This window comes from Melanostigma gelatinosum (assembly GCF_949748355.1).
Source record: "Melanostigma gelatinosum genome assembly, chromosome: 14".
In the NCBI taxonomy this organism is placed as follows: Eukaryota; Metazoa; Chordata; class Actinopteri; order Perciformes; family Zoarcidae; genus Melanostigma; species Melanostigma gelatinosum.
This window is the reverse complement of record NC_136647.1, coordinates 152,501-166,504: the sequence shown is the minus strand read 5'-3', so window position 1 is coordinate 166,504 and position 14,004 is coordinate 152,501. Positions and strand designations below refer to the sequence as shown.

The window sequence follows — 14,004 nt, the reverse complement described above, 5'->3', positions numbered from 1 at the left end:
GAGTATTACTGATACATATCTGACAGAGGACTTCAGGTTCTGGTTCAGGTTCAGGTTCTGGTTCAGGTTTAGGTTCTGCAGGGCTCATGAGGGGAAACGTAAACAGGTGAGTCTGAGGACACCTGGTGGACGAGTGAAGGATAACAACACAGAGACAGGCGGCTGTAATATTACTGCTGTTAGTAAGAGTTGAGGAAAATATCAGTGGGAAATATTTAAAAAATATTTGAAAAATATAATAATATATTGGTAACATATCCAATAAGAAATAATGAAAAATATCTCAAAAGTAAAATAAATTAATAAAAATGAATAGCAAAACATTTGAAAAGTTAGCGGAAACATTAACGTGAGACAACATCCGGTTTCTTAAGACAAACAGCCGGTTTTCAGAATAAGATGCCAACAAAGTATGAATTATATTCACATTAAGTATAAAACATGCTGCATAACACTTTACAATAAATCACCTCTGGCCAAATCATCCGCCACATAACTACACACAGCTGCACTGCTGTTTGATGGGGTTGACTTTTACTGTTTTTCACCTAGTTAGTTAATTTAACACTATTTTATTTCATTGTATGTGCTGTGCATTTTTGTTGTTTTATCTTATATATTCCATATTCTGATATTTAATTTGTCCTACTCTGTTATTCTATTGTGCATTTTTTAATACTTAATATTTGTGGTGACTCTGTTACTTTGCTTCTTGCTGTGTCTTGCTGCTGTAACACACAAATTTCCCACTGGGGATGAATGAAGTACATATCTATCTGTCTATCTATAATATAAATACATATATATATATATTCGTGAAATATGTGTAATTATGTGAAGAATGTAAACAGTGTTTGTCCGTTTCAGACTGAAGCTTCAGTTATTGATCCTCAACTGATTCATTACTGATCAATTAATCAACCTGTCTGCTGATACTAATGTCTCTCTGACACACACACATACACACACACACACACATGCACACATACACCACATACACACACACGCACACACACATACACACGCACACACACATACACACACACAGACACACGCACACACACACACACACACAGACACACGCACATGCACACACCACTTAATTGAATCAGCTTTACACACTGAAACAGTTAAAGTGAGAGAGAGTGTGTGTGTGTGTGTGTGTGTGTTGGACTGGGTTCACTTCCTGTCAGAGAGGGGGGGGGAGCGGGGGACCGATTGAAAACAGACATCTCTCTCTCACTCTCGCTCTCTCTCTGTGAGTCAGTCTGTTGGTTTCCATTCGTCTTTCGTCTGGAATGAACTCCGACTGAAGAGAAGGAGAAGGAGAAGAAGAAGGAGACGTAGAGGAATGAAAGAACAGGAGTGAGGGAAAGGAGAGAGAGAGGAGAAGAATAAGGAGGAGAAGGAGAAGGAGAAGAAGGAGAAGGAGGAGAAGAAGAAGAGGGATGAAAGAACAGGAGTGAGGGAAAGGAGAGAGAGAGGAGGAAAAAGGAGGAGAAGAAGAAGACGAAGAGCAGCAGCATCAGAAGGTTTGAACAAAGTTTTCATTTCTTTTCATATTTTTCAGTCTTTAACTTGGTCTCCGTGGCGACCAGCGACTCAGATTCTGCTGATTCACTTGTTTTTGTTTGTACTCAAATACTGCAGTAAAAATACACAAGTATCATCAGTTAAACGTCATTATTATTAATCCTATTCTTCTTCTTCTTAATATTATTATTATTTGCATTATTATTACTATTATTGTTGTTGTACTTATTATATTTAATAGAATTAATATTGTTGTTAGAATGATTATTATTATTGTTATGATTATAATTTGTATTATTATTATTATTACTATTATTATTATCATTATCATCGTTATTATTATTATTATTATTACTGTTATTATTATTATAATAATTGTTGGAATGCTGTTAAGCATTCCAACTATTGTTATCCTGTTTCTTTATTGTTGGAATGCTGTTAAGCATTCCAACTATTGTTATCCTGTTTCTTTATTCCACTGTTTCTTCCGTCCCCCGTTTCGTCGCAATGCTTCTTCTTCATTTTTGAAGCTACAGAAACCGTTCAACTATCAAAATGTTCAGCTCCTTCAGCTCATGTCTGCTATGACTTTTTCTATTTCTAACCTTTAAACCTTTTGAATTATTAAGCTTTTAGCAACTTTTTTTTGAATGGGATCTCTATGGAGAATATTTACAAATCCTCTTAAACTTCTTCAACTTTCAAATCCTTCAACTTCCTCATACTTTCAGCTACAGACACCATTTCAACTTTCAAATGTTGAGAAAACCCTCAACATTGCCAACATGATTCAGCTTTTTGATATCTTTTAAACTTTTTGAACTGCAGCAATTTGACTTTTATGATTTTTCAGCCCTTTTCTGACTTTATAATGGGTGTGTATTGCGCAGCTTAGAGTGCGTGATGTCACCGCTAGAGTGAAGAGCAGCTTGAGATTCTTCTGAAAAAAACATTTGTATTTTGCCACTGTGTCCACAATCTTCACTCTTCATGCATAATTTCTGGATGTAGAAGTAGCTAATATTGTCCTTGTCGTAGAAAAATGACTGTGGAATCCCACAGATTTCCACATTTGACACGGAAGCCGTTAATTGAGAGGAAAACCAACTTTCTGCTCCATAGAGACCAATGTTAAATTTTGCTTCAAAAACATCTTCCACAGAACACGGTACCCCATTTCTAGATCACCAGCTAAGCCACATTTTTTACACTACAGACACAATTTTTACAGAATCTGTTCTTCAACTCATTCTTCCCCTCAATTATTAATATCGGAGCAATAGGAGCTACGGTTATGGGAGTTTTGATGATTGCTTTGAGAGGTGTTTCCCTGTTTTATCTCCATGAAATGGCTTCAGGCACACAGGTGTTTGCGATTGAGCCAATTAGTGATGTTGATAAACACACAGACTCACAGACACACATGCACATACACTCCTCTCCCTCTCTCTCTCTGTGTGTCTCTCATACAGTCATTCAGGTCTTAGGGATCTTTAGAGGTCTAAAGGTCAGAGGTCAGAGGACAGCTGTCAATCAAAAAACTGCCTTCAACATGGAGAAGTAACGGACAGGTGAGACACCTGAAGACCAGTGATGATATATACACCTTCAGGTGAACCTGATGAAACACCTGGTGAAGTGTAGTTCATATGAAACACCTGGTGAAGTGTAGTTCAGGTGAAACACCTGGTGTAGTGTCGTTCAGATGAAACACCTGGTGAAGTGTAGTTCAGATGAAACACCTGGTGAAGTGTAGTTCAGATGAAACACCTGGTGAAGTGTAGTTCAGGTGAAACACCTGGTGAAGTGTAGTTCAGATGAAACACCTGGTGAAGTGTAGTTCAGATGAAACACCTGGTGAAGTGTAGTTCAGGTGAAACACCTGGTGAAACACCTGGTGAAGTGTAGTTCAGGTGAAACACCTGGTGAAGTGTAGTTCAGATGAAACACCTGGTGAAGTGTAGTTCAGGTGAAACACCTGGTGAAACACCTGGTGAAGTGTAGTTCAGGTGAAACACCTGGTGAAACACCTGGTGAAGTGTAGTTCAGATGAAACACCTGGTGAAGTGTAGTTCAGGTGAAACACCTGGTGAAACACCTGGTGAAGTGTAGTTCAGGTGAAACACCTGGTGAAGTGTAGTTCAGGTGAAACACCTGGTGAAGTGTAGTTCAGGTGAAACACCTGGTGAAGTGTAGTTCAGATGAAACACCTGGTGAAGTGTAGTTCAGATGAAACACCTGGTGAAGTGTAGTTCAGATGAAACACCTGGTGAAGTGTAGTTCAGGTGAAACACCTGGTGAAGTGTAGTTCAGGTGAAACACCTGGTGAAGTGTAGTTCAGATGAAACACCTGGTGAAGTGTAGTTCAGATGAAACACCTGGTGAAGTGTAGTTCAGATGAAACACCTGGTGAAGTGTAGTTCAGATGAAACACCTGGTGAAGTGTAGTTCAGATGAAACACCTGGTGAAGTGTAGTTCAGATGAAACACCTGGTGAAGTGTAGTTCAGGTGAAACACCTGGTGAAGTCTAGTTCAGATGAAACACCTGGTGAAGTCTAGTTCAGATGAAACACCTGGTGAGTAGGTTTACGGTTTTGTTCTTACTCAGATCATCATTGTTATGCAGTTTCTTCTTACCTGCATGTTACCTGTTACCTGTTTCCTGTTAATGTTATCTGCATGTTACCTGTTAATTTTTACCGGTCTGCAGGACCTTCTGCCTTTTGGAATCTTGATCTCTTTAATCTTTTGAATATAAACCTCTGTCTCATGAGACATGTGAAGTGAGATCTCTGTGACTACGTCCCAACATTGCATACCAGTGACATCATCAGTGACATCGCTGTGGTCCTGCAGGACTAAAATCGGGGCAGATTTAACTGAAGTGAAGCCACTTTGGCTGTGATTGGCTGAAAACTGCTGGAACGCTTCCCACCTCTTCTACCCACAGGAAATACTTCTCTGTTTATTTTCTTCTTCGGTGGTCGACTCACATTCCTCTCTCACACACACACGCACACGCACACGCACACACACACACACACACAGGTCTGTTATAACCATCAGACAGTCTGTTTCTGTGACGTTAAACCGACTGCAGACGGATTTCAGAATAAAAGACCTTCAGTGAATCTGAAACTTTCCGTAGTTGTTGCTTTAATAACAGTCACATAGAAACTGACTTTAAATTAAAACATTACCCATAATTCTCGGCCTGGTAAATAGACCTCATCTGTCATCACTTCATCAGAAGTTATTTAAATAAAGATTTTAATCCTCACTGAATGTGCCCCTCCCACTGACCTGAAGGCTGTCCTGGCCAGAGAGGGTCGTCAGCTTGATGAAGCTCAGCTTGCTCTGCAGACCATAAAAGCTGGTCCGCATGCTCATTGTCTCTCCTCTTCTACCGTTGACATCCACCCTGCGTCACCTTCTGAGACTGACACACATACAGCGTAATGATCTCAGTCCAAACATCAAAATCTAGTAAAAAAAGGGCGATGTAAGCATTTTAAAAATGTTTTTGTTTAATGAAATATTCTGCTTCAATCCACAATTATTAGTTTAGACTTTCAGAAGCATTTTTACTGCAGTCAAAAAAGACACGTGTTAAAGGGGCGGTTTAACAGCAATCTAACAGCGCCATAAACTACATTTATATAAGCCAGATGAGACTTTTATTTTGAAATCTCTCCTGTGTTGTTGGTCAGGATCAGCGGACATGAAGCCTCCCAGAGGACCAACAGGACATCTCAACCTGCTGCGCTTCCTGTTGGGTGGGTAACATGTTACCTTCACAGGTGGACTGATGCGGGTGCCTGTCTGTCTGTCTGACGCCTGTCTGACTGTCTGTCTGCAGGTGTGTTCCTGATTGTTTATGAAGGGGGCGTCGGCCTGGAGCTGCAGCCATCAACCAATCAAGTTCTGCTCAACTCAACCTCCAACTTCACTGTGGTCAGTAAACACCTGTCTGTCTCTACAGGTGTGTTTGGGTTGGAATAAGTTACCTGTCTCTCTCTACAGGTGTGTTTGGGGTATAGAAAGGTACCTGTCTGTCTCTACAGGTGTGTTTGGGTTGGAATAAGTTACCTGTCTCTCTCTACAGGTGTGTTTGCGGTAGAGAAAGGTACCTGTCTGTCTCTACAGGTGTGTTTAGGTTGGAATAAGTTACTTGTCTGTCTCTACAGGTGTGTTTGGGTTGGAATAAGTTACCCGTCTGTCTCTACAGGTGTGTTTAGGTTGGAATAAGTTATTTGTCTGTCTCTACAGGTGTGTTTGGGTTGGAATAAGTTACCTGTCTCTCTCTACAGGTGTGTTTGGGGTAGAGAAAGGTACCTGTCTGTCTCTACAGGTGTGTTTAGGTTGGAATAAGTTACCTGTCTGTCTCTACAGGTGTGTTTGGGTTGGAATAAGTTACCTGTCTCTCTCTACAGGTGTGTTTGGGGTAGAGTAAGGTACCTGTCTGTCTCCACAGGTGTGTTCGGGGTGGAGTCATGTGACGTGGCGGCTACCTCACGACTCTCAGGTGGACGGGGTTGTTGTTGAGAACCAGGGGTCCAGCAGCGTCCTGCAGCTCTTTAACGCCACCTGGAGGAATTCTGGGAGATACACCTGTGAGGAGGTGTTGTCCTATCAGAGCAGAGCGTTGGACATATTCATACCTGGTCAAGGTGAATATGACATTTATAACATTTATAACAGAGGGATCATGGCCATCCTACCTGTGTACCTCTTGATCATACCTGTGTACCTCTTGATCATACCTGTGTACCTCTTGATCATACCTGTGTACCTCTTGATCATACATGTGTACCTCCTGACTCTACCTTCTCCCCCCTCAGGTCCGGAGGAATGGTTCGTTCCACTGGGTCCAGGTGTGGTGATGAAGGAGACGGAGGAAGATACTATCCCCTGCGTGGTGTCCGACCCACGACTCAAGGTCTCGCTGTACGAACGTCCCGGCAGGACGCCGGTTACAGCGATGACGTACGAGCCGGGCCGTGGCTTCACTGGACGTCTGAACGACTCGTCGTACGTCTGCTCGGCCACCCGTGGAGACGAAGAGCGAGAGTCTCAGGTGTACTACGTGTTTAGCATCGTAGGTGAGCTCATCGGATTAAGATTAATAGAGATTATATTATTATAGATTATATTGTTATAGATTATATTATTCAGTGTGGTTTTGTAGCACGAAGGCCGTAAAACGGCTTGTGCAAAAGCACACCGACCTTATTCTCCATCTTCCGCCTAAAAGTTTGGTGTGATTCTGCGCAAAAAATACATCAAAACGTTTTTTCCAAAGAAATTGCTTCCAGCTCCCACAATTTTTACTCTTGAAACACCATTTTGGCCCAAAAGCTTGGAAATGTTGTGCTGGTCGCAGTAAAGTGTCGATGGAATCCAACGGATTTACACATTTGGCTCAAAGAGCCGCAGAGCGACATGAACTCCAACCAGCTGCTCCATTAGACTCCATGTTAAATCTCACCACTCATTTCTCAAAGAAAGCAGATGGTACCAGTTGTGTATTTTGCTCTGGAGCTCACATTTTATCACCACAAACATAAAAACCACATCAGCGCGTTCGGCAGAGTCTTATCTTTCTCATGGTTCCCATATGTTGTTTGATTGGACTCATGGTTTTGGTATAGAGGGCAGAGGTTTGACAGGTAGTTTTGTTGAAAATCCCTGTTTACTCTAATCTATTTGAATTAGCCTCTAACACATAGGTGCGCCAATCACCATGGCAACCAGTGACACACATGCACCCAAGCACACACACGACTTGGAGATATTCAGTCAATTCAGTCACATTATGATTGTGTCTCCTCTACCCCTCTCTCACCCACCCAGTCCCACCCTTTCAAAATAAAAGCCCCATGGAGTAACTGTATCTTAACATGAAGTGTTAAGAAATGTTAAGTTCAAGTCTTTCCATCTCAAATACAGAAATGTAATTTCCAAAGGTATATATCTCAAATACAGATGTCCATCTCATTTCAAAAGGTATGTCATTTGCCCCAATCACCATGGTAACCAGTGACACACAAGTTGTCAATTATGTGTTTCTATGAAGCAACATCTGCTCTCAAGTTCAAGACTGTCCGTCACGAATACACGAATACAAGGTTCAATCCAAGAGTATGAATCTAAAATGCAGAAAAAAGAAACGCGATATCTCCATTGAACCTGAATGACACTACTGGTAGTATTGGCGTGTGTATATTTATTGCAACGTCTTCGGGCAGTAGAAGCCACAATGTCAAAATGTCTTGCGGAATTTTCTAGTTATAGATTAAGATAAATATAGATTATATTATTATAGTCTCTATCTTTCTCTCACCACCTGTCTGTCTCTCTCTGTTTCTCTAACTACATGTCTCTCTCCACCCGTCTGTTGTTAAGGCCACAACTTCTGGACACAGGGAGAAATCGCTTAAAACTTAAAACCCTCACACTGTCTCTCTACGTTTCTCTCACCATATGTCTCTCTCCACCTTTCTGTCTCTCTCACCATGTCTCTCTCCACCTGTCTGTCTCTCTCACCATGTCTCTCTCCACCTTTCTGTCTCTCACCATGTCTCTCTCCACCTTTCTGTCTCTCTCACCATGTCTCTCTCCACCTGTCTGTCTCTCAGTTCCTAAGGTGATGGAGGTGGACCTGTCTGTGTCCAGCAGTGTGTTGAAACAGGGGGAGGTTCTGACTGTAAACTGCACTGTCAAAGACACCGAGATAGTCTTCTTCTCCTGGGACTTCCCCCGCAGACAGGTGCCTGTCTCTCTCTCCACCTGCCTGTCTGTCTGAACTATGTCGTGTTTATTCTCTGTGTAAAGTTTCTCTGTTTTGTTGGTTCAGGAAATCGAACCTCTGACGGACTTTCTGCCCAATCGGATCCGCTCCTTCGTTAATATCTCCATGGCAACGGTGGCAGATTCCGGTAGGTCAAACGATCCGTCTCCATGGTAACGTGGTTGTTTAGTTTGTTGGTAACCACAGCGATGGAGGTGTGTGTGTGTGTGTGTGTTTCCTGTAGGTCTTTATGTGTGTGTGGTGAAGGAACCGATGCAGGATCGAACTGTGAAGAAAAACATCACAGTAACAGTACTGGGTTAGTACACAGACACACACACACACGCACGCACACACACACACTGACACATACACAGACACAGACACAGACACATACACAGACACACACACATACACATGGACAGACAGGTAAACACACAGACAGGTGACCCGTCTCTCCCTCTCTCTCTGCAGAACGAGGGTACGTCTACCTGTGGCCTCCAGGTGAGACCAACGTGTCGTCTCTCTTCCACCAATCGGTGGAGTTCAGTGTGGAGGTCGACGCCCACCCCCCCCCCACCGTCCTCTGGACCAAAGACAACAACACCGTCGCCACGGAAACCACCTCCATCACCACCACGCACCTAACGAGAAGCAGGTAGAGCAATAATAATAAGAGACTGATTGATTGATTAATTGATGGTTGATTGATTTGTTGATGGTTGGTTGATTTGTTGATTGATTTGTTGTTGGTTGGTTGATTGATTGATTTGTTGTTGGTTGATTGATTGATTTGTTGATGGTTGGTTGATTGATTTGTTGTTGATTGGTTGAGTGATTGATTTGTTGTTTGGTTGATTTGTTGATTGATTTGTTATTGGTTGGTTGATTGATTTGTTGATGGTTGGTTGATTGATTGGTTGAGTGATTGATTTGTTGTTTGGTTGATTTGTTGATTGATTTGTTGTTGGTTGGTTGATTGATTGATTTGTTGTTGTTGGTTGATTGATTGATTGATTGATTTGTTGTTGGTTGGTTGATTGATTTGTTGTTGGTTGATTGATTGATTGATTGATTTGTTGTTGGTTGGTTGATTGATTGATTTGTTGATGGTTGGTTGATTGATTTGTTGTTGATTGGTTGATTGATTGGTTGAGTGATTGATTTGTTGTTTGGTTGATTTGTTGATTGATTTGTTGTTTGGTTGATTTGTTGATTGATTTGTTGTTGGTTGGTTGATTGATTGATTTGTTGTTGTTGGTTGATTGATTGATTGATTGATTGATTTGTTGTTGGTTGGTTGATTGATTTGTTGTTGGTTGATTGATTGATTGATTGATTTGTTGTTGGTTGGTTGATTGATTGATTTGTTGATGGTTGGTTGATTGATTTGTTGTTGATTGGTTGATTGATTGGTTGAGTGATTGATTTGTTGTTTGGTTGATTTGTTGATTGATTTGTTGTTTGGTTGATTTGTTGATTGATTTGTTGTTGGTTGGTTGATTGATTGATTTGTTGTTGTTGGTTGATTGATTGATTGATTGATTTGTTGTTGGTTGGTTGATTGATTTGTTGTTGGTTGATTGATTGATTGATTGATTTGTTGTTGGTTGGTTGATTGATTGATTTGTTGATGGTTGGTTGATTGATTTGTTGTTGATTGGTTGAGTGATTGATTTGTTGTTGATTGGTTGAGTGATTGATTTGTTGTTGGTTGGTTGGTTGATTGATTTGTTGTTGATTGATTTGTTGTTGGTTGGTTGATTGATTGATTTGTTGTTGGTTGATTGATTGATTTGTTGATGGTTGGGTGATTGATTTGTTGTTGATTGGTTGAGTGATTGATTTGTTGTTGGTTGATTGATTGATTGATTGATTTGTTGTTGGTTGGTTGGTTGATTTGTTGTTGGTTGATTTATTGATTGATTGATTTGTTGTTGGTTGGTTGATTGATTGATTTGTTGATGGTTGATTTATTGATTGATTGATTTGTTGTTGATGGTTGGTTGATTGATTTGTTGTTGATTGGTTGAGTGATAGATTTGTTGTTGATTAGTTGAGTGATTGATTTGTTGTTGATTGGTTGAGTGATTGATTTGTTGTTGGTTGGTTGATTGATTGATTTGTTGTTGGTTGATTGATTGATTTGTTGATGGTTGGTTGATTGATTTGTTGTTGATTGGTTGAGTGATTGATTTGTTGTTGGTTGATTGATTGATTGATTGATTTGTTGTTGGTTGGTTGGTTGATTGATTTGTTGTTGGTTGATTGATTGATTGATTGATTTGTTGTTGGTTGGTTGATTGATTGATTTGTTGATGGTTGGTTGATTGATTTGTTGTTGATTGGTTGAGTGATTGATTTGTTGTTGATTGGTTGAGTGATTGATTTGTTGTTGGTTGGTTGATTGATTGATTGATTTGTTGTTGGTTGGTTGATTGATTGATTTGTTGTTGGTTGATTGATTGATTTGTTGATGGTTGGTTGATTGATTTGTTGTTGATTGGTTGAGTGATTGATTTGTTGTTGGTTGATTGATTGATTGATTGATTTGTTGTTGGTTGGTTGGTTGATTGATTTGTTGTTGGTTGATTGATTGATTGATTGATTGATTGATTTGTTGTTGGTTGGTTGAGTGATTGATCTGTTGTTGATTGGTTGAGTGATTGATTTGTTGTTGGTTGGTTGATTGATTGATTTGTTGTTGGTTGATTGATTGATTTGTTGATGGTTGGTTGATTGATTTGTTGTTGATGGTTGGTTGATTGATTTGTTGTTGATTGGTTGAGTGATTGATTTGTTTTTGGTTGGTTGATTGATTGATTTGTTGTTGGTTGAGTTGTTGGTTGGTTGGTTGATTTGTTGTTGGTTGATTGATTTGTTGTTGGTTGGTTGATTGATTTGTTGTTAGTTGATTGATTGATTTGTTGTTGGTTGGTTGATTGATTCATGGTTGGTTGATTGATGGATTTGTTGTTGGTTGGTTGGTTGATTGATTGATTGATGTGCAGGTACGTGAGCAGACTGACGCTGGTTCGAGTTCAGGTGGATCAGACAGGAAGTTACACAGCGACTGTTTCCAACGAGGACGACATTGGGGAAGTCTTCTTCCACCTGGAGGTCAAAGGTCAGACAGAGAGAGAGAGACTGGATGATTGACAGACAGTGTTTGTGTGTGTCTTTACGTGTGTGTGTGTGTGTGTGCAGCGCCCCCCAGGATCACGTCTCTGTTGGAGGCCGGCAGTAAGTCCATCCTGTGCGTCAGCGAGGGAGCTCCGCCCCCATCTGTCACCTGGTACACCTGTCACAGCTCACACAGGTAAACACACACACACACACACACACATCAGGGTAACGGTACATGTGTTGCCATAGTAACTCTGTTGGTCCCCTACAGGTGCAGTAATCTGACGGGCGGCTGGAGGAGCCTATCAGCAGCCTCGGAGGGCGTGGTTCTGCAGGAGAACGTCACGGAGCAGAGAGGCGTCACCCAGGTAACCGGTGACATCATCACTTCATCATCAGCGATGTAAAGATGATTGACAGCCATGTGTCGTGTCTCACCTGTGCAGGTACGCAGTGTGCTGACTCTGCAGAGTCACACCTCCGTGTCAGCTGTTCGCTGTGAAGCCAAAAACTCAGCAGGACGAGGAGCCAGAGACCTGCGAGTACTGTCCAGCTGTAAGTACTAATACTGCAGTAGTACTACTGTAATACACTCTAATACGTTGGCAACTAGAAAATTCCAAGCTTCCTAATGCACCTAAACGTACCTGAACGTGGAACCGAAGCAGTCAAACTTTACATTTTAACGTCTCACTGACAGTATTTTATAAAGAACTACGAAGTTTTATATTCTGACGTCTTGTAGGACTTCTCTTCAGCCACTAGATGGAGACAGAGTTTGTAGACGGTTCTTTAAAGCATGGAGCTCTGGTTGTTTATGAATATTGATTGAGTTTATTACTATTTTACATTGTTTGTAACACGGCTATTTGGAAATAAGTAGTGTTTGCTAGTAAAACTCTTTTAAACAGTAAACATGAGTATTTCCTAATAAATAGTATCATGAATATTTGTGTATTTTCATCGTTGTAATAAAGAGAAGTAAAAGACATAAAATGCATCATCATAGATGTTGGTTATAATACTGATATTGATATAAATTATAAGCGAGTGAGGATGGTCAGGTGCGCTGGTCAGGTCCCGCTTCATGGATGCAGCGCTGATGGACGCACCATCTAAGTTATTCTTCGGACAAGAGAAGAAGAATGGGCAGAGCAGGGTCATCCATGCTCTACGCTCTGATTCAGGGCAAAACTCAGAGACGCGAATGAGATCCGGAGGAGAGCGGTGAGTTTCTACTCTGAACTCTACTGTAGTGAATACACCAATGACAATGAACTGTTTGAGTCTTTCTGTGGAGAGCTTCCAAAGGTCCCAGAAGATGTGAACCAGGGTCCTCTGGTGACAGATGAACTGTACGGCTCTGCAGAGCACGGGGGGGGGGGGGGAAGGCCCCCGGGATTGACGGGATCCCGATAGAGCTCTACAAAGTGATGGGAGAGGATCTTTTAACAGTGTTCAACGAAAGTTTTAAAGACATGATGCTGCCGCTCAGCTGCAGGAGGGCAGTAATAACTTTACTGCCAAAAAAAGGAGACCTGCAGGAAATCAAGAACTGGCATTCTGTGTCCCTTCTCTGCTCCGACTATAAGATCCTGTCCAAAGCGCTGGCCAACCGGCTGAGAGAGGTGATGGACCAGGTGATCCACCGGGACCAGACCTACTGCGTGCCTGGTAAGAGCATCCTGGACAATGTGTCCTTAATTTGGGATATTTTGGACATCTCTGGTTATTTGGGTATTAAAACTGGTCTCATTTCGCAAGACCAGGAAAAAGCTTTTGACCGGGTTGAGCACCTTTACATCTGGAAGACTCTAGAGAGTTTTGGCCTCAGCCCAGGTCTCATAGCTATGATCAAGGTTTTGTACCAGGACATTGAGAGTGTGCTGAAAATTAATGGAGGCCTAAGTGCCCCCTTTAGAGTGTTTAGAGGGGTGAGACAGGGCTGCTCTCTCTCAGGGATGCTGAAAATTGTGTAGATTATCTCCCTTTTACCAGTCACTTTTTAAGGCTTGGAACTGTTTTGAATGGAAGAGACCAGAACCTACATGCTCCCTACACTGGCTGCTTCAGGAACCGCTGGTGTACGGAGCCAGGTTGGACATCCAAGATGGCACAATACCAGGTCTGACCAGCATGCTGTGCTCCTCTGGAACCACGACCCTGCGGAGACTAGTGGATGTAGCTGGGCCCAGACTGACCGACGCGTCTGCAGTGGCTTCTCTGCTCGGACTGAGATCCATCCGGCAGAGCACGAGGATCCTGAGCAGGTGGGCGGGGAGACTGATGGAGGACGAGGTCGAGATGCTGCAGGAGTACGAAAGAGGAGAGGAAGTACCTGACTCCACAGATCCATTTCCGGATCTAGAACTTATTCCACGGCTGGAGGGGGTCTCAGGACCCTTATTCAATGAAGCAGAGTGTAAACTCTTGGACCTCCACCCAGTGAAAGGCAAAACAATCTACGCAAAGTGTGTGAAGGTGCTCAACAGAAACAAACTGAACCGGAGAGCCGACACTGTGTGGAGACAGAAACTGAAGTTGGGCATTGGTG

General features: G+C 41.9%; 1 protein-coding gene across 1 annotated transcript in view; it reads left to right on the top strand.

Annotated features, from left to right (window-relative positions):
- Positions 1–1,281: 1,281 nt before the first annotated feature.
- LOC306787634 (platelet-derived growth factor receptor beta-like) overlaps positions 1,282–14,004 on the top strand; it is a 32,884-nt gene continuing 20,161 nt past the window's right edge. The window contains exons 1-13 of the mRNA XM_079282832.1: positions 1,282–1,532; positions 5,245–5,310; positions 5,394–5,488; positions 6,009–6,204; positions 6,376–6,636; positions 8,173–8,303; positions 8,391–8,472; positions 8,569–8,643; positions 8,799–8,982; positions 11,336–11,451; positions 11,532–11,643; positions 11,722–11,818; positions 11,897–12,005. Coding sequence (XP_079138958.1) covers positions 5,256–5,310; positions 5,394–5,488; positions 6,009–6,204; positions 6,376–6,636; positions 8,173–8,303; positions 8,391–8,472; positions 8,569–8,643; positions 8,799–8,982; positions 11,336–11,451; positions 11,532–11,643; positions 11,722–11,818; positions 11,897–12,005 — 1,513 coding nt within the window. The 5' untranslated portion in view covers positions 1,282–1,532; positions 5,245–5,255. The remainder of the gene's footprint in view (positions 1,533–5,244; positions 5,311–5,393; positions 5,489–6,008; positions 6,205–6,375; positions 6,637–8,172; positions 8,304–8,390; positions 8,473–8,568; positions 8,644–8,798; positions 8,983–11,335; positions 11,452–11,531; positions 11,644–11,721; positions 11,819–11,896; positions 12,006–14,004) is intronic.